This window comes from Anopheles coluzzii, chromosome X (assembly GCF_943734685.1).
Source record: "Anopheles coluzzii chromosome X, AcolN3, whole genome shotgun sequence".
NCBI classification, from domain to species: domain Eukaryota; kingdom Metazoa; phylum Arthropoda; class Insecta; order Diptera; family Culicidae; genus Anopheles; species Anopheles coluzzii.
This window is the reverse complement of record NC_064669.1, coordinates 23603404-23629764: the sequence shown is the minus strand read 5'-3', so window position 1 is coordinate 23629764 and position 26361 is coordinate 23603404. Positions and strand designations below refer to the sequence as shown.

Sequence of the window (26361 nt, the reverse complement as noted above, 5' to 3'; positions counted from 1 at the left end):
CATGGAACCAAAGGCTCGATTACCGGACTAGGTGTTTACTACTCGGGCTACCCACCCTAAGTGAGCGAATACGAAAAGCCAGGTTGTCGTTCATCACGGGACTTCTCGACGGCCGTATTGACTCTCCGTCACTACTGGCTGCCATCAACCTGTACGTTCCTGCCAGGCCGCTTCGGACTCGGGCAATGTTGGCACTCGACGACCGTAGAACGCAATTTGGCTCCTCTGACCCGTTCCTACTCATGTGCCGTGCTTTCAACGCAGTCAGCGACGCTTTTGAGCCGAGGATTTCGACAACTGAGTTTAATGATCGTGTTTCTGTGTTAAATTTGGTTCCATAGTGCACATTTTTATGTTCTATCGCTCAATAGTACGTTCATCTCTGCTGACCAAAAAATTCGCGTAAATTTCGTTTTTCGGATCGCGTCTGAGTTTACGCGTCCTGACCGCCATCGCTCTTGTTGTTGCAACGACAACCTGCACCGTTTACCGTATAATGGCCCGTATTTGCAACGCCTGCACTATGGAAATTGCAGAGGCATCTATCAGCTGCTGCCTGTGCGACTCTCCATGCGACTCTCCAGCGCTGCACTTCGGTTCCTGCTGATCTGTTCCTGCGCATTGCGGAATATAAACAATTACACTGGTGCTGTATTGGCTGCAACAGCGTATTTATGAATCCGCGCACCAAGTTCGTAAAAGACGCAGCCATGCAATCTGGCTTCCAGGCGGCAATAACAACAGTCGCCGAAAGCATCAAGTCGCCACTGACAACCGTACGTTGTTTACATTTGGCGCCAGACCCATCAACACCCAAAACAATAACAACAAGAACCAACATAATAAGCCGATCGATGATATGTATCGCAAAAATCGAGCTTCACCCATGATCATAGGCACAAACAAAGATACAACTACATTTCCGATCAAAGTATTCCCCGCTCAGTCTACAGTACAAAAGTGCGCATTATTTATTTCCCGGCTCGCTCCGGATACATCCAGTGACCAAATAGTGCAAATGGTCAAACAAGCTTTGTCCATTGAGGATGTCACTGCATATTGCCTTATACGACAACGCACAAACACAGCAACACTCTCATTTCTATCGTTTAAGGTGTTAGTGCCTCTTACTCAACGTGAACGCTTGGTCTATCGGTGCGTGAATTTGTCGACTACCGAGCTCAACAACCAGGTGCAAATTTTCGTCTACCGCCAATGAGACTTTCAACACCTACAACCCTATCTACAGCGTAGGATATTCGATCACCACAGCTGTTGGATCATACAATACTTTCAGCACACACTCCACGCACTTCACCCACACCGCTAATCCACTAATTATCAACACCGATAAACAATTCACACACATCACGCACACTGATTGATTGCTATCATCCGCCTATAGAGCTATGCCTGCCGAACGGCTTAGCCAAAGCAGAACATCATACAACATCACATCAAGAATCAGGCATGCTCGACTACAGTCGCACAAACTTTTTGATTCTAAATGATCTACTGCAATCCTCTGACTGGTCATTCCTTGATGGAAACCCGGACGTAAACCATGCACTCGATATGTTCAATCGGAAATTTACGGAACATTTATCTGCCTGTTGCCCTATAAAACGTCCACAACAGTAGGGTAATGCTCAATTACGCCGCTTAACACGAAACAAATCTTCCTGCTATCGGTTTTACCAAAACAGTGGAACACAACAATCGAGATTGCAGTTCATCGCTGCACACAATGTATATAGAAGCTATAATAGACAACTTCACTCTCGTTTTTTGATTCGTATACAGTTCAGCTTAAGAAGAAAACCGAAAAAATTTTGGAGGTATGTCGACACAAAACGGAAAAACAGCTCCTTGCCAGCTATAGTTTCCTTTAATGGAACAACTTCGTGTACCAAAGAGGAAACCTGCAATTTATTTGCCGATCGTTTCATGAGTTCGTTTGCGTCGATATTAATGTGCGTGACATAAATATCTCCAGAGATTCTGAGCTAAAGGCGCTCAAGCAGGTCAAACCATCCTACAACCCTGGACCTGATGGTATTCCAACCGCAGTTCTTGCCAAATGCAGCGAAGTTTTGGCCGGACCTCTGGCTCGTATCTTCACACTCTCGCTCAATCAGCGTGTGTTTCCAGCAGCATGGAAATCGTCCTACATGTTCCTGTGTATAAAAAGGGGGATAAGAGCTTAGTGGAAAACTACCGTGGCATTACTACTTTGCCTGCAGGCACTAAGGTTTTTGAAGTCGTCATCCAGAACTCGCTCTTGAACTGTTGCCGCTCGCTGATATCAACACGCTAACACGGGTTCTTCCCTCGCCGCAGTGTGACCACCAATTTGGTGGAGTTTGTATCTCACTGCCATGCTGCATTCGCTTCGGGAGCCCAGATGGATATCATCTATACCGACCTTAAGGCTGCCTTTGATCGGGTGAATCATCGCTTGCTGTTGGCGAAGCTTGCTCGTCTTGGTTTCTCTACCCCTTTTGTGGAGTGGTTCGAATCTTACCTCACCAATCGTCGATATCGCGTCAAAGTTGAATGTAGGACATCTAGGGAATTCGTGAGTTGTTCAGGCGTGCCACAGGGTAGTAACCTTGGACCCTTGCTGTTTTTTTCAATGACGTTACCACTGTAGTAAGGGAATCTAAATGTTTATTGTATGCGGACGATCTTAGACTTTTTTTTCCTGTGAGGTGTTTTGGTGATTGTCTTGTCCTGCAAGCATCGATCGACTCTTTTTCCGACTGCTGTCTGAACAACGACCTACAAATTTCTGTTGATAAATGTTTGTCCATGTCGTTTCAACGTTCTAATTGTCCAATAGTGTTTAACTACTGCATCTCTGGTACACAATTACAACGACACAGTGCAGTAAAAGACTTAGGAGTTACTCTTGACCGTAAACTTGACTTTCATGTGCACCATAACGAAATTATTGATAGAGCGAACAGAATGCTAGGATTTATACGCAGGCAGTCGAGAGAATTCTCCAACCCACATTGTATTGTCGCACTCTACAAATCACTAGTCAGATCCATCTTAGAATACTCCTCAGTAGTTTGGTGCCCATCGTCGTCGTTATGGTCGAATAAGATTGAGTCAGTGCAGAAAAAAATCACCCGTTTGGTCTTACGGCTCACACCCTGGCGTAACGTAGCAGCGAGACCTAGTTATCATGCCCGATGTTTAATTTTTGGACTCGAGTCTCTCGCTACTCGTCGCGAAACGGCGCAAATCTTATTCATGAAAAAAATCATCGTAGGAAAGATAAATTCACCGGACCTTTTAGCTAGAGTTAATTTCCACGTACCTGCTCGTACTTTAAGAAACTTTAGGCTACTAAGAGTTGACCAAACTAGACGTGCATATAGCGACAATGAACCTTTGACTGCGATGGCTATCAGATTTAATGCACACTATGACTCTTTTGACTGGAATTCCCTAAGTTAACCTGTTTTTCTTGCTGTGATACTCTGCGTTATTTATTTTGTGCTGACTTCACATTGTACCGTGATGCTTTATGTTATTATATGTTTAGTTTATAAGATCAGTGATAAGGCCAATGATGGCCAATCACTTAACATTTACAAATAAACAAATAAACCATGTGAAATGAAGTTGGGAACCCTTAGCTCATTTGCGCTGCGTTCTACCAAATACCCTGGCAGAAGGCCTCTCAAAAGATTAAATATGAAGGTCATGGTTTGATACACAATCCTCTGTTGCACCGACATCCGTTGAAGAATATCTAGCAAAAAAACAGACGTCGTACGTCACCGCGAACGGTGATAGTCGTCGACACAAAATTTTACAAAATGATACTTTTTGAAGCATCGCATTCTAGATACACGCTTTCGTTCGACAATCATGGAAAAAAATATCATTTGACATGGTGATATTTTTTTGTTGTATTCATTTGATTGTGATTTTCCCGGGATACAAGCAACTTAGGTCATGTTGAACGCAGTTGGCTTTGCGTTTGTCGTCCTCAGAAAATCAGTGGCATTAGTGAACAGAACAAGCTTATTCTGAGTGAAACAAGGTAGTAAAGAAACACATTCGAATTCCAATATTGTTAAATAAAAATGTCAAAAATATCGGGTGAAAAGCGGAAACTCCGTGAAATTCTAGCAGAAGGTTGTGTGGGTTTCGAAAATTGACACTTCGTTTGTACTATCGACGAGGTAAATGGTTGTAAATATAGGCAAAAGAATGAAAAATGTGAGCCGGGTAATTTTATACGCCATATACGATCGGTGCACCCAGATTTGGCAAAATCCCTAGGATTGCTGCAAGAGGACGGTGAAGTCTCCATAAAGAAGAGAAAAATTTCCAAAGTTCCGGTAGCCATTGACCGGCAAAAGCTCCTGCAAGGTATTTAATATATTTAATGTTTTTTTTTTGTGTGTGGCGATCCCGTCAAATAATATTTACACAAGTTTTAGCTGTAAGCTTAACAATAAGTATTAACTAAATGTTATTTAAATCTTAAATGCTCTCTAAATTGTTGTTTCAAATGGTACGATGAAGCTAATATGTTCCCATAACGTACCTATGATGTTCGTCGAATGGGACGGCTTAGGGTAGATTCTGAAACCTATTTGTGATGCGTTGAAGATGAACCTCAACCGTTCTAATATTGTTTGTCATTTTGGAGCTGCTGCTCGAAAAATTCGCCAGGAACTTACCACAATTTTGAAAGGAAAATGTTTTATGTTTTACCTATCGTGAAAGTTTTGATGAAGTATGAATAACTCTTTGTTTAAATTAAATTCAATAGGAATGGTTGAGCTGAATAATAGACACACCGGAAAATTTTTGAAAACAAAGATCCTAGAAATACTCACTCAATACGAAATTTCATTGGAACAAATTTTCACGGTCACCTGTGATAATGATGCGAACATGATCGCTGCCGTTAAGCATCTTTAATCTGATGCCCAGGTCATGTTCAACCCACTAGAGGACACCCACAAGAAAACTGTTCACTTCCGAATCATTATTTAGATTTGACAGAAACCATTGAAAAAGAATTTTACCAGTATATCACTCTTGTAAGATGTGCCGTTTATACCATGTAGCTTTCGGTAGTAGATGTGGTCAAGACATTCGATGGAGAGATTCGTAAATGTACTGCAGTATCAAATAACTGCCGGAAAATTATGTACAAGACTGTTTTCAACAATGAATCTCTCCCACCGCTCTACTCAAGAACCAGGTGGGGAGGAATTTTCGAAATGTTGAACCATTTTTTTAAACAGGAGGATTTCTTCAACGAACTGGGTCAGCAACATTCGGAATTAGGTGAGATTTATTATATAAACGAAAAAGTTTTTCAATACCTCAACATTTCATTGTTATTTTTTTCAGAATGGGATTTTATAAAAGAATATGTAGCGGCGTTTGAGCCTGTCTATATTTCAACAAAAGCCATGCAAGCCAAACATACATCACTGAACGATTTTTATCTATCCTGGATGAAGACCATTTTGAAAGTCGGTTCAATTCCAGCAAATCGTTTCGTTGAACCGCTTACAAAAGCCCTTAAAAATCGGTTAAAAAATCTTACAGAAAGTAATTACAATTACTTAATGTTGCCAGTTTAGCCTTTACAAACTAAGTTTGTGACACAAATTAAAGCAGTACAAATCGAGTTGTCTTATGTGTTAGGCAATAAGTTGATACGTGTGACGTGGATCCAAGATGACCACAAATAACTCAATATTTAGATTAATTTTGTTTCCATATTAAAATTATATTTACGCATCCATCTATGTAACGCTAAGGTTCAGCCATCTTCATCATCATCACCATCTAATGCTCCGCATGCGACATTAAATAGCTCCAGTGATTTTGATTTGTATTTAACTTAACTTTACGGAGGATCATTGCCAGAACCAAATGCTGAAGAAATACAAACGAGCGCGAACAAGATTCTACGGCAGCTGATATCATTTGACGCAGAAGCGCATCAAAACTAGCATTTTGATGTTTGGAATTTGTAGTTAATGCGAAAATCCACTCTTCCTGAACTATATGAAGTAGCGATATTACTTTTGTAAGTACCATCAAACCAGGTATCTGTGGAGCGTGCTTTTAGCGCACTTGGTTTGGTTTTATCTGATAAACGGACCAGAATGAACGAAGATACGTTGGAAAACATTTTACTGATCAAGCTGAACCAGCCCTTGCTTGAAAAAATTCTACATGATTTATATGAATGGAATAAGGAAGATGTTTAATTACGTTAAGGGGGTTTTAATTTGGGTTTAATATTGTTACACCAAATATAATGAAAAAATATAACAGTATAAGTATAACAATAATAAAATAAATAAAACCATTTTTTAATTGAATTGGCCTTTGTTACATAAGAATTTAATTGTGCAGGAAATCTTTTGCAATATCGGCATCATAAAATAAAAATATAACGAACCCTCCTAGAACATTTTTTTAACCGGCAAGTCCAAAAAATGCAAATGTAAGCTTAAACTCACGCTAACAATTAAATACTGATATTTTAACAAACCACATTGAGACATTTAAAAGATAAAAAAGAAAAATCAGATAGGGCTGAAAAGCACAGAGTTGAAAAACCTTCAAAAACACTTCCATGTATTCTTTTTTTATTCGGGGCCATGGTGGCAGGGAATCTTGGAAGTGGGTGCTGTTTGTGTTAGCCAATAAACTACCAAGCAGTTTTATAAGCAACATTTCGTGGATTTCTGTACCCAAGTTCCTTAAAATTCCAGTCAATAAATTGTTTTGTAATGCCTGAAAAATGTACCAATCTGTAAAATTGATGAAATTAATGCTATGTTAGAAGCGTACACTGGAAAAGTTAAAAGATTAAATTTTTAAAATTTTATGTGAACACCTACAGCCGACATCACATTTCAGCGATTTGTATCGAGCAAAAAAATGTCAAATGACATTCATTCTACTCTTTTTGCAATCATGTCATCGCAAAAGCATTGATTGTTATTGCACAAATGATTGTCGCTCTTGAAAAGTCATGTCATGGTAACCATGAATATCATGAACGAAAAATGATTTTGACAGCCGCTTACTGCGAATATCATAAAAAAATGTCGACAATTAACAACACTGGTCAGAGACTCTGGTTTCTTGATGTCTTTGTGCGAGATAAACAAAACAGTATAATCGGCAAAAAGATTGATCTCACAAGACTTCAAAACCTGTTTCATGTCATTGATATACATTATAAACAAAATTGGTCCAAGAACACTTCCTTGCAGAACTCCAAGGGTATATTCTATAGGCTCTGATATAGGCTTTCCATAAACTGTTCTCTGAGTTCTGTTTTTTTTTTAATAATTTTTGAACCATTGAGCTCCTTCCCCATAATACCAAAACGCCTTAAGGTCAACAGCAATAACAGTCTATAATCTCAGTAGTTTAGTGCGGTGCTTTCCCGATAAAGTAGTTTTAGTCGTTTCACGTGTCATTTCAATTGTCTAAGGTGCATTCATGTCAGGTTTCATAGGTAAGGATTCATATTGCCCTGGAATGGAATATTAGTATCGTTTTCTCAAAGGACGCAAAACACGTCATTATCGAGTCATCTCCAGTTCGCTGGCGTTGGACAGTTCGACGTCTCAAGTGAACGAAACAAATTGTAACGGAACTCAAGGCTTCTGTAACGACCTTGTATAATACGAATGTTGAATCCGTACGTTATTAACGAGTTTGTTTGAGATATATTAGTTTGATTTAGCTTATCGGCATTAATATGGTGTTCTTTATTCCGGACGTCACACGAAGCGTAAACTTTGGCGTAAACTGGATTTCAGCCATACAACCCTATAATCTTTTGACAGGAAATTTACGCTCTCCCATACAAATCTAGCGTAAACTTTTTGAGTTTACGCCTCGTGTGACGTATGTATATCACTCAGAGTGCGATAGATCTTATGTTGCTGTGGGTGATTTACCCAGCAGAAACAAAAGAAAATGTGCAATCTATAACAGCGGCAGCTTTTCGATTTTGCTTGAAATTTATTTTGTCTATATCTGTAAATGACGTACGAGCACTTATTACCATGTGCGTACCGCACACTAGCCACATGTAGAAAACCTAGCAATTCACTCCGCATTATCCGCATATCTTAGTGCACTGATGTGTGGTCTTGCCCAATAATCATATTCTTAAAGCAAGGTATCCAAGCTCGAATTTAGCTTGGAGTATGCGTTTTATGGAATATTTGCCACTATTTTTTCTTCTTAATTGTATTTTATATTAATTTTTCACTCAAAAACCCTCTAGACATTATGAAGGTACATCTGAACAGTATATCTTAGTTCGTGGACTGTTTGATCTTGTTTAGCGGATGAACAAAACAAGCAAAATAGAAAAAATGATACTATAAAAACATTTATTTTACATCATAAATAGTGTTCAATCAAATTCATACAAAAATTGTACAACCTTGGTTGATTTCAATGCCCATCTTCAGCCATGAATTGTTTTGCGTGCTTCAACTGGTAACACGAAACATATGCAATAGATCGCAAATGTTTTATGCAATATTATTCGTAATATGTAATATTATTCGTATTAACCAGTGTATCTATTAAACTGTATTTGGCTGATAAGATGAGTCAACACTGTGTCATATACAATACCTGTTACAATCGATAATACACGGTGATGACCCCTTGTTAAAAGCATAAGGGCAGGTAGCAACCAAGTGGCAGGATAAGACCTTAATGAGCCAATTATGATATAATTTTCTCGTGCTTCAGCTTCATATGTCGCTTGAGATTGGCCGTGCGTGACAAGATTGCCCCACAGATAGTGCATTTTGTGAGACCCCTGTGTATATGCTGATGCATGGTGAGCGATTTCCAGGCGGCGAAGCTTTTGTCACAATCTTTGCACTTGTATCTTTTGGTTTTCAGTTTTTGTTCAAACACTTCTGCAAGAGAGAAGAGAGGAAAATGTCATATGAGCTGCTGTAAAGGTATTGGTATTGCTTGAAATGTGTCTTGAATTCGTTTTCAAAGACAATAATTGTAACATGCTGGGATAATGATCCTGTAACTGAAGAATATAATGTATTCTAGGTGTGTGTTTGTGTGTGTGTGTGTGTGTGTGTGTGTGTGTGTGTGTGTGTGTGTGTGTATGTGTGTGTGTGTGTGTGTGTGTGTGTGTGTGTGTGTGTGTGTGTGTGTGTGTGTGTGTGTGTGTGTGTGTGTGTGTGTGTGTGTGTGTGTGTGTGTGTGTGTGTGTGTGTGTGTGTGTGTGTGTGTGTGTGTGTGTGTGTGTGTGTGTGTGTGTGTGTGTGTGTGTGTGTGTGTGTGTGTGTGTGTGTGTGTGTGTGTGTGTGTGTGTGTGTGTGTGTGTGTGTGTGTGTGTGTGTGTGTGTGTGTGTGTGTGTGTGTGTGTGTGTGTGTGTGTGTGTGTGTGTGTGGAGTGTGGGGAGGTGGAGTTACAGGGCTTTTATTCCAATTTACAAATGTCCGCCATATCTGTTTTAGCAATGTCCGCTTTGAAAAGATCGATTGTCTTTCACTAACAACACAAACAAGTCATGCCGCTTTTGTTTGGAATTCTACAGTTGTCTATTTCCAACGAACAAAGGGCAGATGCAGCACGAATTGGTTTATAAGAAGAAAACGGCACTTGAAGACGAAGTAGGTGCAACTAATCAAGCAATCAAAGAACCGGAATCAAAACCAAAGTATAAATTGCTTAAAGGCTCTCATTGGTCGATGAACTAATGAAAAATAGTAATAACTAGGCCCATTCGGCACTGCTTGGTTTATTCCTCAAGCGTTTTTTTAATGTGGAAATAGAAAAATAATCATTGTTAACATGTTGATTTAGTTTTCCTTCCATTATAACATTTGACAAAATTTTAAAGAAATTGTCATTTGATAAAGTAATTTGTCACATTTTTCAGACAATATGAATGACGAAGAACATTAAGCTGGAGTACCCGAAATCGCTTTCGGTCTCTTTCCAACATCTGGTAACATTTTAAGCGTTACGACATATAAATTCGCATGACGGCTTTGCTCACCGTCCACTTTTGTATCTGACGCTCAGTGATTCCCTTGAGAATGAATGAAGTAGGAAAGAAAGAACGAGAACGACATGTGTTACGCCGCTTATCGCAATGACACAAAAGAGTGATTACAGTCGCACGAGAAATTGTCGCTCTCATCGCTCTCTTGCCATGCGCTACGTTCTTCTTCTTCTATTTGGCGTAACGTCCTACGCGGACATACCGGCCTATACAGGCTTTCGAGACTTAATTCATTACCACGTGGCCGGACAGTCAATCTTTTGCTACGAGGGGACGGTTCATTCTGGGTTTGAACCCATGACGGGCATGTTATTGAGTCGTCCGAGTTGACGACTGTAGCACGGGACCACCATGCCATGCGCTACGTGCTCACTCGAAAATCTTTGACGTCAGGCCGGCGGTCCAAGTGCTGATCCATTATCCCGGCCTAATTGGCGGAAGTCTTCACGTCATCTTGCTACTTGGGCGTCTTCTTCTTTCATGACGTAGCGGTAACGTCAAACGGGGACATGCTGGCCAATACAGGATTTTGAGATTTATTCAGTACCACGCAACCGGATAGTCAGTCCTTGCTACGGGGGGATGGTCCATTTGCCCGCGTACACACGACGCCCAGTGGCCTGCTGATGCCCGAATGCAGAGCCAATAGCATACGATTATATCTTCACCATTAACGTAAGATGGATAGGCTTATACCACGAACGTACCCGTAAGGTATCATCAGGATCTAAAGCAGACATGTCAAACGAGCAGCCCGCGAAGGCTTTCATTCCGCGAAGAACTTTTGCAGTTAATTGATTGTAATAGGTATTGGTTGTAGATTATAAGATAAGAAAAACGGTTGTATCAATGATTATACACTGAGGAAGAAGGTTTCAACATTCAGTCTTAATAGTTCGATTAACGAAGAGTGAAGTAAATTACAAATTGTTGCTTGTTTGAGAAGGTATTCGCGAAGATGACATGTAGCATGTATTTTAGTAATTATTTCCTGACATTATCTTCAAGTTAGTTGCCCACATTTTTACCCAGTTTCTGACTTTGAGGTTTTCTGGGAAGTTCGGAATCCATGTATTGGAATAAGGTTTTCTTCACTTCATTTATTAGAGTACTCTTAAGCTATGGTTCTACAGAAATATCTAGAAACCAAACACTTTCAAATGGCGTGAAATGTATGAGGTCAACTGAAAGATAAAAATCTCTTTTCCTTAACAAAATGGCCATGTAGCTAGCCAACATTTGCCAATGTAGTGCCAAACCACCCCGTGGGGCTTATACTGGGTTAAATTTTATTAAGTTTGTATAAAAAGCATCCTGCCTACAAAAAGTATTTTCGAGCAATCACTTCCTTAATACCACCTACAAGATTTTGTCCCGGATCCTGTTCAGCAGAATTGCGCTCCTTACTACAAATTTCGTCGGCAGCTACGAAGCTGAGTTTGTTGGAGGCATATCCACCACCGACCAAATTTTCACTCTACGGCAGATCCTTCAGAAGTGCCGACAGTGCCAGATCCCTACGCACCACTTCAAGGCGGCCTACGACACCATAGACCGAAATGAGCTATGGAGCATCATGCAGCGGTACCATTTCCCTGGGAAGTTGATCCGGCTGTTAGAGGCCACCATGAATGGGGTGCAGTGCAAGGTGAGAGTATCGAACTTGACGTCGGAATCGTTCGAATCTCACAGGGGTCTGAGGCAAGGTGACGGACGCTCCTGTCTGCTCTTCAACATCGCCCTGGAAGGTGCCAATCGTGGCGCGGGGCTAGACAACGACATCCGTGGCACGATCCTCTACCGATCTCTCCCGTTTCTTGGCTTCGCGGATGACATCGACATCATCGGCAGGACAACAGCGAAGGTGCGTGAGGTGTACACCCGACTCAAACGCGAAGCAGCAAGAATTGGATTGATAATCAATGCGACGAAGACGAAGTACCTGCTTGCAGGTGACTCAGAACATCTGGGAAGCAATGTATTTGTTGACGGCGACAGTCTCGAAGTGGTAAAGCAGGTTTGCTATCTTGGGACGGTCGTTACTTCGGACAACGACATCAACAGCGAAATCCGGAGACGCATTGTTCAGGGGAATCGTGCATATTATGGGCTTCACCAACTGCTGAGATCCATAAGACTTCAAGCCCGCACGAAATGTGAGAAATAACGCACATTGATTCGCCCGGTGGTCCTCTATAGACAAGAGTCCTGGATCATATGAGCGGAAGATGCAAACGCTCTGGGCGTGTTTGAGCGGCGCATCCTACGGACCATCTCTGGTGGCGTGTTCGAGCATAAAGCGTGGAGGAGAAGGATGAACTACGAGCTTGCTGAGCTGTGCGGCGAGCCGAGCATCCTGAAGGTGGCGAAGGCTAGTAGGATACGATGGCTGGGGCATGTTATGAGAATGCCGGACTCATGCCCCTACAAGATGGAGTTCGACAGCGAATTCGATGGCTGGACCAGGTGAAGCGAGACCTGTTGGAAATCGGGTTTCTACATGGATGGCACAGCATCCAGGAGAACGATTGTTGACTGGGCCATGTCACACCGACGTGCTCGTGAGCAGGCCAACAAGAGAGAGACAGACAGAGAGAGAGAGTGAGATAAAATGCTTCGATTATAGCTTCCTGCTTTAGGGGTTTATGTTTGGTAAGTTTAAAAGAGCTCAAAATGAGAAAAAAATTTAGTAGCACGCTTAGCAATATTGAAATTATCAAGACATCGAATACGACAAAACATCAGCCGAAAAGATTACATCCGGTGTTTTCCTTAATACGCACAGTGCAATGGAAAGTCATTTAATATATAATAGAATGATGTCAAAAGCTCGGCAATATTCTCTTCAATGTGCTTCATGCCACCTAAAGCTCTGTTTACAGGTCGAGGTAGAGTGTACGTGAAATTGCTTGATTATTTTTTATTATTTACATTAAAATCTGACAAAACAGTCGTTCTGTCGCCGAGGAATAAAATTCAAATCAAAATCAATTTACGGATTTTACCATACTAGCCAGCTGTTTTGTATGAAGTTACACGCTTAGCGGCTGAAATCATGTTAACATTCCACACAAAAAAACACGTAAACATTAGCCCTAATTAACTAACCAGATTTCAGTTTTCAGTCTGAAAATATGTCAATAAACGCCGGTTCGTTGCAAGCTCAGTTTCGCTCAAAAAGGTATGATTTTTTTTAAACATAAATATTGTGTCAAAAGAAGCTTGACATTGGGTGGAATAGCAAACCGTAACGACTATCGTTATCGTTAATTTTTGTATGGGTCTCCTAGCAACATACGATCGTCAAATTATAAACGACAATGCAGCTAACAACAGTCGTTAAAACTGTCGTCAGAGAAATTTCAAATACGAACAAAATTTTCGAGAAGTTCGATTGACGATCTTTAATAGCCTAGCGACAGTCGTAAACCGAATCGACAGCAATTGAGCTGTCGTTTACTTGAAAACATTTTTATTTTTATGTTCCGTTTTTTAAAATTACAAATCGCGCGAAAAAAATAAAATAAATTGTCTTAAAAAAAATAATTGGAAAAAGCTAAAATATTTTTAGACCCTTTTGGTTAAAGTTGGAAATCTATAAATATTTAAGGTTTCCAGCAACTAGAATTTGACCATCCCTCCGCTCATTAATACATTTTCATCACGCGGGGCGAGTACCGGCTTCGAACGACGAAATCCGTTCGACGATCATGAGAGAATGAGAATCATAAGATACAACTGTCAAGCATTTAAAGACGTTTATATCTACGATTCAAGGATGGTAAAGTTTTGAATTTTGATTTTCTTTGTCGTTGGTATTGGATTTCATTCGTTACATCATTATTGGATGATTTGTTATGAATTATAAGGTAGCTTTACTCACTTTCTTTAAATTTGAATTTAAGTTATTTAAAATTTAGGAGGGACGACAGGATTGGATTTACTTGAAAAAATGTATAAAAATTCTGATAGATTTTATGTTAAAGAGTTATAAACGTTATTTACATGGCGAAAATGTTTTGCGATATTTTTCTATAGTTTTCAGCAGTGTAACAAATTATATGAAAAACATTAAATTTGACCTTTAACATGAATATTCAAATATCTCTATATATATATATATAAGAAAAAGAAGGCCTGAGAAAATGCGCGAAAGGGAATGATTTCTTCCGTCGCTTTGCACAGGGGGTTGTTAGAAGTGCGTGTTTAATAGTAAATCTGTTATTTTTATTGTTTTATTTATTTCTTTTAGTTCATTTAGTATCAGTATCCTTCATACAACAAAACCAGCAAATAGCACGATTATGAATAATAATGTGGTGGCAACGGTTTTGATATATATATATATATATATATATATATATATATATATATATATATATATATATATATATATATATATATATATATATATATATATATATATATATATATATATATATATCTATATATATATATATATATATATATATATATATATATATATATACATATATATATATATATATTTTATATTACTTTTGTATTATAGATATTTGTATGTATATTTATATTCCGATATATTTTTTATGAATTTTCAAACCTGATGAAAACTTGTTTTATTGGAAATAGATCACAAAACATTTTCAAAATGTTTCATACCTCTAAGTTCAATCATTTAAAGCAAAATTTGAAGCAAAACGTTTCATTGAGAACAACATTCGCAGCGCAAAACCTCGCGGATTTCTCCCCATACAAACGGGAACGTTCGACCCCGGCAGGTAGAACTCATTCTTTCGCGCGCTTCTTGCGGTCTCTCAATGGTACGTTATTTTAAAACAGAGCGCCAAGTGAGCGCCTTCTGACAACCGCGGCGAACGGATCTCGTCGTTCGAAGCCCATAGTCGCCCCGACGATCTTTTTACAATTGAGAGTCCCCTGCATTAATTATGGTTTCGCCCTATATTTTGTTGAAAAAGTCATACCGGCCATATCAACGAGGCAAGATTCACCATGCGGCAAATATTGAATAAAATCGAGACACATAAAATACCATCGCTTCATTGACTTCAAAGATGCATATGATGGCATAGCCAGGGTAAAACTGTACGACGCTATGAGCTCTTATGGAATCCCGGCTAAACTGATAAGGCTAGTTAGAATGACTATGACCAACGTCACTTTCCAAGGAAAGGTGGACGGAAAGCTCTCAGGGCCTTTCTCTACCACCAATGATCAGGGCCAGGAGGACGGGCTTGCCTGTCTCCTATACAACTTGGCGCTAGAGAGGGCCATCCGGGCTGGAGAGTGGAAACTTCAGGAACCATCTTCTATAAGTCAACCCAGATCTTGGCATACGTTGATCATATAGACATAATTGGTCTGTGGCTCTCCTATGTAGCAGAAGCCTACCTATGTACGTAAGGATGCTGGCTGGCAACCGGTCATTCTACAACTGGGACTACCCAAGCTCCAGACCACGCTGGTTTTCGCTGGTCTTTTCGGGGATAATTCGTTAACGAATTATCCTCGAAAACATCAACGAAATACAGACCATTTTCGGGGATAGTGAACACACGTGAAGGATGAACCCATGCAAAAAAGAGCTAAAAATAGAAATGATTCGGATTCACTCCATCCGCTCATGTTCCAATTCACGCTCATGCTTCATCATAGGTGCTACCAACCACAGATGCTCGCTAGTTCTACTTCGAATCACTTTGCCAGTTGCCACCACATTATTATTCATAATCGTGCTATTTGCTGGTTTTGTTGTATGAAGGATACTGATACTAAATGAATTAAAAGAAATAAATAAAACAATAAAAATAACAGATTTACTATTAAACACGCACTTCTAACAACCCCCTGTGCAAAGCGACGGAAGAAATCATTCCCTTTCGCGCATTTTCTCAGGCCTTCTTTTTCCCTCCTACGGCAAATTTGTCGAGCAGCGTTTCGAGCTACCCGTCCCTGGCTCCGCTTCATACCCCTCGCCTGAGCACGCTGTCGAAGGTTTGGATGTGTTGGTGCGTCAGACGGCCAATCGTTGTCAGCCGTCGTCCGTGCTTTTTCCCTCCATAGCGCTATCTCTTTCACGCGTGTGATCAATGCTCGCGAGCTGTTGTGGCGCTTAAAAAAACCGTTAACAAACATTGCGGCGTTGCATTTGATTTTTCACAAATCAAACCAAAAAAGCGCAATGAGTTCAATCGCTGCAATGTAAAAATAACTAACGAATCGCTAGCTCACGCTGGAGGGTTGGCTGTGCAACGCGCAGAACCCTATTTCGAAGTAGCGCACGCAACACAGGTGGCCATGGCCGTGCATAGGAAAGCTTAAACCTAATTGCATAAAGCATAACTTTATGTGACACTATGCTTTTCCTTTCGTATGTCGTAGATTACATAGATAGGCTGAGCCGTCTGCGCAAGGGTGTGAGGGTGCGTGTGTGTGCAACACTGACGCCAAATGTGTATTCTTCCGGAATGTAATGATCCATCGGTCAAAGAAAGGAAGGTGTTCATGACGGTGTTTTTTTTATTGTGGAGCTGCATCCTTCCCCCTGCCTGCAGCGTATGCATCGGGCAGGATACAGTGTGGCAGTATGCAAGTTGCCCGCTGGATAGGAGCGGGCCCGCGGCATCGCCATCATTCCGCACATCTTAAAAGCATGCCCGTCGTGGGTTCTAACCGCGTATGAACCGTCGGCCGTAGCAAGAGGTGACTATCCGGCTACGTGGTACTCAAGTCCTGAAAAGGCCGGTATGATCGCGTAGGCCATTACGCCAATAATAAGAATAATAATAAGAAGAAGAAGAACTTAGCATAGCAGTCCACCCTCGGGGAAGGTTTTTGTTTTGACTTTGGTGCTGCCGGGTCTACTGCTGTGACGCGACAAATGCACGGAATGCACTCGACCAAAACATGAACCTACCGATCCGAACCCATTACAAGGCAGTGCCGGTCGCACGGCGTCATGATACCGACTCAAAACCAACAAGCCACCAGATTCTGGACGGACAGGTGCAGTATCATACGCGCACCGTAATAAACCAAACCAGAATTCTCTTTTGTATGAATTCAATTCAAGTTTTGTTTCCACTTGCGTCCGCTAGCGGAATTGGAAAGAAATGTGCAACATATCACATGCACGTTTGCCTCGTTCGTTTGTCTTTTTAATACCCCCAACAGCAGAACCGGTCGCAAAGATGGTGGTGCTAATTAAATGGTTGTATTGTCTCCTAGGTAGCGGTAATCGACCGGGCGGCGTACAGTGCGTTTTCTGAGAATGCATGGAGTGTGTAGACGCAGCCGGTGACAATACACGCATCAGAATCAAACAGTTTTGGGGTTCCCGCACGCACACCCACACACGTGCACGCACGAACGCATGCACGCATGCACGAATGCACGAATGCACGTACGCGCGCACGCGAGCACACACCCACGAAAGCGCGCAGGCGAGCACACACCCCCCATCAACCCCCCCCCCCCCCCCCCCCTCACACATGATCGATTACGGCTACCTTATCGGAAGAAAGGCTGGTTCCTCACTCAAAGCACCGGGAGGGGAGGGGGATCGCGGCATGATAGAGTGGACGATCACTTTCCTCGCGCTGTGTGTGTGTCCGTGTGTGTGTGTCGTGGCCAGAAAACTCGAGACAAATTCCGGCACATTGAAAAAAAATATTTTTTATTGCCACTATACACCGTGCTACATGATGCTTAGAAGGTCGTTGAAGCATCAAACATGTTCAAATTAAAAAAAAATTAGATTAGTGTTAGACGTTCTCGCACGCTTGTTTAAAATAGGCTTCTTCACCCTCAATTGGCAGGGGCATCGAATGGTCTCATCAGCAGCGGCACGAAATAAAATAAACCATCAATACACCGATAACACTTTAAATCCCAAAATGAACCAGCTTCTCCCGCATCGTCAAGGTCACACACAATAAATAAATGCTATACCCACCAAATACAATACACAACCGCAATGTACATATATACCAACGCATACACACAATCAGCTGACGGCGAAAGGCACGGGCTGAAGCGCAAGTAAGGCAAGGCAGGGAGGGGAAAGGGAGTGAGAGGAAGAGGAGGAAGGAATGGGCGCCAATATTTTTTGAATTTTTCGGCCGTTTTTTTGCTCCGCCGTCTGAAATAGTTCATCCATTCCTTCAGCAGATGGCGCTCGTTCCGCACCTAAAAACTGCAAGAAATACGCCGGCTATCGTAGTTTTGGCTGAAGTCTAGCGTATTTTTTTGCGTATTTTTTGACGCAAAACTACGCAAAAAACTACGCAGAAAACTGCTCGAATTTGCGCAGCGGGAATGAGTAAATGGGTCTGAAGTTATTGGAGCTGGATGTTTTAAAAATAAAACTTCAAATTATCAATGAAAACAATAAAAATTTAATTGAACTCAGGTCGACCATGGTACAAATATTATACCATTATCATTGGACCATAACTACTTCATGAACATAAATCGTTATCTATCAGTTTTGAACCCTTCAAATATAGTACAATGAACAAAGAGATGTGTAAAAGTTCATGGATGCGTGTGTTAGAGTAGGGCTGATGAATAAAAATTTATTATCTTAAAGTTTATTATCCCCGAAAAAATTGGGTATATAGCACCTATATAGTACCGGTACTCACATACGCCTCTGAGACATGGACACTGTCCAGATCTGACGAAGCCCTCTTAGCCGCGTTCGAGAGAAAGATGCTCAGAAGGATACTTGGCCCCGTATGTGTGGAAGGAAAATGCTATACGAGATGTAGGGTGACATCACTGTCGTGCAGCGTATCAAGCTCGCCAGGCTCCGGTGGGTTGGCCAAGTTGTACGCATGGAAACAGACGACCCAGCCCGTAAAGTCTTTTTAGGCCGTCCACAAGGAAAGAGCGGGCGTGGAGGACCCAAATTGTCTCCCATTAAAGCTGGGATAACGGATTGGCAAAGGAAATCGCGAGACTGTGGACAGTACTGTGGACTTGTACTGAGTCAAACGATTCTTTTCACGGCGCAACCCGAATCTACACATGAATCTACATTCATAAATACACAAATGCACAATAAACACACCTCAATCTAACTGGAAAACAAACGACTCTTTGCCTGCTACGATTGTTCATTTGACGATGAAACACTGCAATCGAGCAGATGTCGTTTTTTAAACCGTCGTTTATTTTGACGACTTTCATCTACACTTTCTTTGGTAATCTCTTAATCTTTCTCTCTAATAACTTCCCCTGAAACTTTTGAGCAACTAAACATTATGCTTCTTAATTTTCCTTAAGGCATCGGTATATTAAAAGTCAACAAGTTTTCGGTAAAATAGAGTGGGGACAGGCAAGGCGAAAACTTAACGTCAAAACACGTCGGGGAACCGTACCCTAGCTTTAAAAAATGATTTCGTAAAATTACCAAAATTCATTTTGTTCCTAAATCACATGTGTTGTGATCTATTTTGATTTCGGACTCTGGATCAAAAAACAATATTTCTTGAATATATTAATCAAGAGAATGCCTTTCAAGCGCACAACTCTTGAATGGATCGAGTCCCTGCTACTCAAGATACTATGAGTAAACCAATTAACTGACTAGTATCAAAGCAAATGAGTATTTCTGCTTGATCTGGCCTCTATGGCAGATCTTGACCACCTCAGGATATTATGTCAGATAAGAAGAAACAAACCTCTGGGATAACACTTTTGAAATATTTTCTTTTTTCTCAGTTCGTATGTTTTTCTTTTTTTAAATAAAACGATAAACTCATGCTAACCCGTGTGAAACGGATAATGAAAGGGTAAATAAAAAATAAATTTAAAAAAATCATTTCATCATTTCTTTCAGTTTTGATATCAACAGATTATTATTTAGTAAAAAACAATTTGCTGGAAAATACGGCCGGAGCCGTAATTATATTAATTTAAATAGAATAACGATTTGCATTAAAATAATTTAAAAAAGTAAATGTAAAACCACATGGTGTTTCAACATGGATAATATATCAAGTGATTTTTTTCCGAAAGGACATATCATTCTGAAGGTGAAACGGTAAATTGCAACTTTTTATGCGATCGATACGGTAAACTTAAACCACTTCAATAATTTGCCCTGCTTTTCGCTCGTTAGCAGATCATTCTTGGTGCTGAACATAGAGTTATCAGTTATCTCTTGTACATCGACGAATACATGTAGTGACCAATAAGAGAAACTACGGTAACCGGTTTCCGATCATGGGCCTGCCGAAAGAATATTAAAACAAGAGACTCGCAACTTAGCCTCTTTGCGCCAATTGGTGACTAGCTATTCATCGAAAAATATAATAATATAAAATTATAAAAATATAAGAAAATCATCAACACCACCACCACCAAAAACAGTGGCCAGTATGAACGTCGCAGACAAACATATAAAGATTATTGCTTCTCGTGTTGTGAGATATAACACCTCCGTAAAGCTGAAAGGTACTGTTGTGCGTATAGACTAGATATATAACATCAGATCCGAATTCGTTCAAGTGATCCGGATTTGTAAAGTGAGCGAGTGAAGCATGCATCAGTATTTGAAAGATCGGGATCATCGCCTCTCAGAGATAAACAAGAGCGAATAATCGAATGCGCCAAATGAACAAATGAGCAGGTATCATTTTCAGTTTTGAAACAACCGGATCGTCGCTTCTCTGAGAGAAACAGATGATGATTAGCAAATGATCGAATGAGCTATATAAGCAAGTGAGCAGATATCATTTTCGGACCACCAATGTTCTCTCGGCCGGTCTCTTGGTACAGTCGTCAACTCGTATGAATTAACAATATGCCCGTCATGGGTTCAAGCCCCAAATGGACGAAGTCCGCCATACGTAAGACTGATTATCTTGCTATGCGGGGTAATCCTTAAGTCACTGAAAACAAGCACCACAAGTGATACAGGCAGGCCTTGGCCGACAACGGTTGATGAGCCAAAAGAAAAAGAAGAAAAAGAAGAATCTTCTCTCGTCTTGGGTTTATTTATTTATTGAAGATAATTGCGTGGCGCGCGCAGGGGCCTTTGCAATATTAAAAATAAAGTAATACTTAAATAACCTTACTTGATATATATTTGAAAACAGACATGAACCTTTAAACGTGGCAACGGTAATATTGAAGTCAAAAAAGCAGTAGAACTTATAGAAAGCTTTACACATTGAAATAAATGGATCATGAGCTCCTCTGTAAGTACGGGCCCGGTCTATTTTGATCAGAAAATTCCGAGGACATAGTGCGTGGTCAGAGGCGTAGAAATTGATCTTAAGAAGAAGCTCCAGAGCATCAATTTAGCCTTTTATTAATTTTGCAACAAAAGCTGCTTGTGCTACCTCCCTACGTCTCTCTAAGGACTGCAATCCTAGAAGAAGCCGTCTAGTTTGATATGTTAGAGGCTGGTCCATGTTCCACCATAAGGTTCTTACAGCTATTTTTGTGATTTTTTTCTGAATGCGCTCAATTCGTGTGGACCAGTTGTTAGTGTGCGGAGACCATGTTATAACATTGAATTCAAGTACGGACCGGACTAAGCCGACGAACAGTTGTTTTAAACAGAAAGGGTCATTAAAATCAGATGTCAGACAGTGAATGAAACCAAGCTGCCGATATGCTTTGTCGATGACGTACGAATATTGTTGACGGAAGGAGATTGATGGGTCAAGAATAGCACCGAGCTCCTTAGTTTCTATGTTACGTGGGATTATACACGAGTCAAGATTATAGTTTCGCTTGATAGGGTCTTTTTTACGAGTAAAACTAATCACGCAACACTTATTGACACACAAGGATAGCGAGTTCGCAGAGCACCAATTGCTAAATTCGTCTAGGCTGTGCTGGAGTGTCGAGCTGTCCGAATTATTTCTAATGGTCGCATAAATCTTGATATCGTCCGCATACATAATTTGCATAAATCTTGATATCGTCACAACGCAAATACAACATCTTTCATAAATAGGATAAACAATACTGGGCCAATGTTCAATCCTATTTAATCGAGGCCAAACTTCCCTGTGGTACACCGGACGAACTAACGAACAAGTTGGACAAACACTTATTAATTTTAACACAGTATGATCTTTGGTTTAAATATGATTTTAACCATATGACTAGACTATTATAAAAGCCAAGCCGGCTCAGTTTCGAAAGGAGTATGTCAAGGTTAATCCGATCAAATGCTGACATGAAATCAGTATAAATTACATCGATCTGTGACTTGCCGTCCATTGCCGTAAGGCATTCAGACACGAATTGAACGAGATTGGTCGACACCGATCGTTAGGGAACAAACCCGTACTGGCTTGGACTGATATAACTCAAGCCACCCCTGACTAACGCTTCCTGGACAAGAATTTCGAGTATTTTTGCTGATGCACATAGGGAGGAGGCTGGTCTCGTAGTACAGTCGTCAACTCGTACGACTTAACAACATACCCGTCATGGGTTTAAGCCCCAAATAGACCGTGCCGCCATACGTAGGATTGACTATCCTGCTATGGGGGGGGGGAATCAATTAGTCACTGAAAGCCAAAGCCCACAAGTTTGGTACAGGCAGGCCTTGACCGACATCGGTTGTTGAGCCAAAGAAGAAGAAGAAAGAAGCACATAGGGAAGTTACGCCTCGATAATTAGATATAACATGCCTCGGACCTTTTTTATGAACGGGTGTCATCCACGAAGACTTCCACATAGTAGGATATGTAGAACTGTGCAGAGAAAGTTTAAACAGATGGACCAGTGGCTCTGAAAGATAAGTTGAGCACTTCTGTAAGACTATTGCTGGAATCCCGTCCGGACCCGGGATAAATGTGGGTTTAATTTGTTTGATTGCATTTTCTACCGATTCATTTGTGATGACAATATCATTTATAGACATATCTAGAACATCCGCGGGTGAGTGCTGCAGGGCAGTTGCAATATTAATTGGTGACGAAGATTGAAGGTCGAAAACTGAACTACATTTTTTGGCAAAGAGCTGACTGGACACGGTGACAACGGTTGATGACCCAAAAGAAAAAGAAGAAAAAGAAGAATCTTCTCTCGTCTTGGGTTCAATCGCCGAATGGACCGTGCCGCCATACGTAAGACTGACTATCCTGATATGGGGGGAATCAATAAGTCACTGAAAGCCAAGCCCACAAGTAGTAAAGGTACAGGCATGCCTTGACCGACAACAATTGTTGAATCAAAAGAAAAAAGAAGAAGAAGAAGAATATTCTCTGCCCAGGTAGCACAACAGAAATACTTTTTCGATTACATGATATTTATTACATGAATGAGGTGTCCTGATAATTAAACAAATAACTGATGAAAAAACGACAATTAAAGCATTAAAAATATTGTTTTCTGCTGATTTAAGCATCATGATATTAATGGGTAAAGACGGACACTCGGTGCCTTTTTCCCCATGACAAAGATAATTAGCATATGCTATTGTTGATTAACATTAGAACCCCCGGACTTAGGAACCTTACTAGAACCGCCGGACTTTTGAACCTTACTAGAACCGCCATATGGGAAATTTTGTCCCATTCGTTATGTTTATATATTTATACATGTTTATTTTTACTTAAGCCTAATAATTAATAAACATCATAATTAGGAATAATAAAGCTTATTTAGCAACTCAATCAATAAAAAAAATCAAATTGAGATCATATCTACCGCATACCATTACAGGGCTTGTAGCGATAAACGCTTATAATTATTCCTTAGAGGGTTGAACGACAGTAGATCTAGGCTTATGGCTATAAATTATTTCTACAATCTAGTGATAAGTAGGGGTTTTATGATAATAAACAAATGTCTTGTTCTAAGTTGTTTGGATCTAGGCAAACGTCTGTGACTCTGAGGCAGTGCCGACGAGAGCTTCCAGCACAGGCAAGTTGGCGCTCTTATTTCTGACGTACTCTTCGCCTAGCTTGAAAAGAAAATTGCGTCTAGATACCATGATTGTACAATACCCTAGCATTGATTTTAACCAAAGCAATAATATTAAAAACATGAATGAACAGACCATCTTCTACTAGCACTTGAGTACTTTCTACGGATACTTACCAAGTGCTGCTGCTAAACTTGCAAAAGCATATTTGTCACTAGTTGACAGCAGGGATACCAGCTATTACAGCGTATTTTGCCTATGGCATAAAAATGTCCCATATGGCGGTTCTACACAGCAAATTTTCTCATCCTGCTTTAGTAAAGTTTTTTTTACTGAAACGGTTCAGTCATATTATATTAGAACAATTTACTGAATGCATTTCAGTAAAACACATTTTACTGAAAATCAGAAAAATCAGTGTCAGATCAGTCGTTTTACTGAACATCAGTAAAACAAATAACTGAAAATGCAGTAATTCATTCTGTCATATCGACCTGACAGTCAGAACTTCAAAACAAAACCACGCGGTATGCTCGTGCTCGTGATATGCAAAAAGTTGATTTGTTGGGCGATTACAGGCACCTCGATAATAATTCAGATGATATTCAAAATATGCGGGGTTAATTTAAAGGAATTGGCAGCCGTGTTAGTGTGTAAAAGCTTGGCTACAATTCACTGTACTTGCTGAAATTTCGTGGTATCTGTGAGCACTTACTGAACCCTCAAAACTTGTTGCTGCTAAGTACAGCATAAAAACTGTATCAATCAACATAAAACATGTATGAATATGAACTAAGGGATTGGCAATCATTGTACATCAATAAAAAACTCAATTTAAACGAAATATTTCGTCATTTTTTAATCGCTACCAACTACTGAAAAATCAGTAATATCCGAATTGCTTTACTGGTATTTCAGTAAACAAGCTGTCATTTTGGTAAGCACTCGACATGACTGTATGATTCAGTAAACATTCAAGTAAACATTATTTTTACTTTTTACTTTTTTTTCTTAACTTCAGTAAAACTGTACAGATTTTTTTAGCTGAAGTTTCAGCAAGCCTTTTAGAAACTTCAGTTCAAAAAAAATCTGTAAATTTTTACTAAAGTTCAGTAAAAAAAAGTTTTCTGTGTAGGTTGGACAGGTTTTTTTAACCATATGGGATACACCATTGTTATGGGCGCACTCCAAATTATTAAAAATAAATAAAAGTCAGAAAATTTCAATAGGTTGTCACGACGGCAAACGGAATAACACACCTTTTTCGAGTGCATTGGGACAAAAAAGTTCCATCAGGAGTTCTTTTCATTTCATTTTGGAATAATAGTTACTATACAAAAGTTAAAACTTTGTTATAAAAAAAAATAAAAAATTGCTTTAGCATATTATTAAACGCACATGCACATACGCACATGCACGGACGCGTTAATGGTGCGGTACAACAAAAATGCCCTTTTTATGTCCGATACTGTAGAAGGTCGTACGGAACGAATACTATTTAACAACACGGTGCACGACGTAACAAGTTAATGACAATCACAAATAACATAAAACTCACAACCAGTGTTGTTCCGTGAGGTACATTTTACCCGGTATTTATTTTTTTTGGGGTTTTACCGGGTTATTACCTTTTTCGTTTTTACCCGGTTAAATTAGATATTTTCGATTTGATTGAATTTTTAATGCTTTTTATCACTTATATTTGAAATATTCCTGCAAATTGTTTATAAAATAGGCTTCTCCATATTCCTTAATGCAGTTTGAACAAGTACAAGGTTTCTTTGCCTACATATTTAATAAGTGTTGTTCTATTGCTAACGAGACTATCATTCAACACTTAAGGCCGGGCTACATTGATCGTTTCCATGTATTTTTTTTTACTTTAACTGGACTGAAAAAGCTTTGTAATTGATAGATAAATATGTTGTGCAAGTATTTCAGCCGTTTTCGCATCAAAAAACGGTGAAAAAACTAATAAATTTTGAGATCCAACACGACTAAAAAAGCTGCCAAATGTACTAGTGAAGGTCCCCTTACCTTTATTTTTTCATTGAAGATGTTGTGCAATCAGATCTTGGTTTGTAGACGATTTGTTCGATCAAAACATCCAAAAGGACAACTTTATATTTCACAAAGTATTTAACATCTTTAATCAACAAGAGTAAATACTATTTCTTTGAATTGAGAACTATTTTTTTAAACAATAAATTGAAACGCAATTAATAAAAACTTTTCACCCGGTACATTTGACATCTTTAAATTTAAATCAAAAAGAAGGTAGGGGCGTCCCCGTCGTACAGTCGCCAACTAGAACGACTCAATGATATGCCCGTCATGGGTTCACGCCTAGAATACACCGTTCCCCCCGTAGCAAGGATTGACTATTCGGCTGCG

The 26361-nt window shown here is 40.0% G+C and overlaps 1 protein-coding gene across 6 annotated transcripts in view; it reads right to left on the bottom strand.

The window, feature by feature from the left end:
- LOC120948551 (modifier of mdg4-like) overlaps positions 1 to 26361 on the bottom strand; it is a 99830-nt gene that overhangs the window by 41892 nt on the left and 31577 nt on the right. For 2 of the 6 annotated variants that reach the window (XR_005750965.2, XR_005750968.2), the window contains exon 6: positions 8665 to 8957. The exons of 2 other annotated variants lie outside the window; for them this stretch is intronic. Coding sequence is in view for 2 of the 4 variants with exons in the window: in XM_040365135.2 (XP_040221069.1) it covers positions 8758 to 8957 (200 nt within the window). In the remaining 2 variants the exon portion in view is untranslated. Of the gene's footprint in view, positions 1 to 8388; positions 8958 to 26361 lie in introns of those variants that run through there. 2 more of the 6 variants (XM_040365135.2, XM_040365404.2) reach the window with 1 other exon arrangement.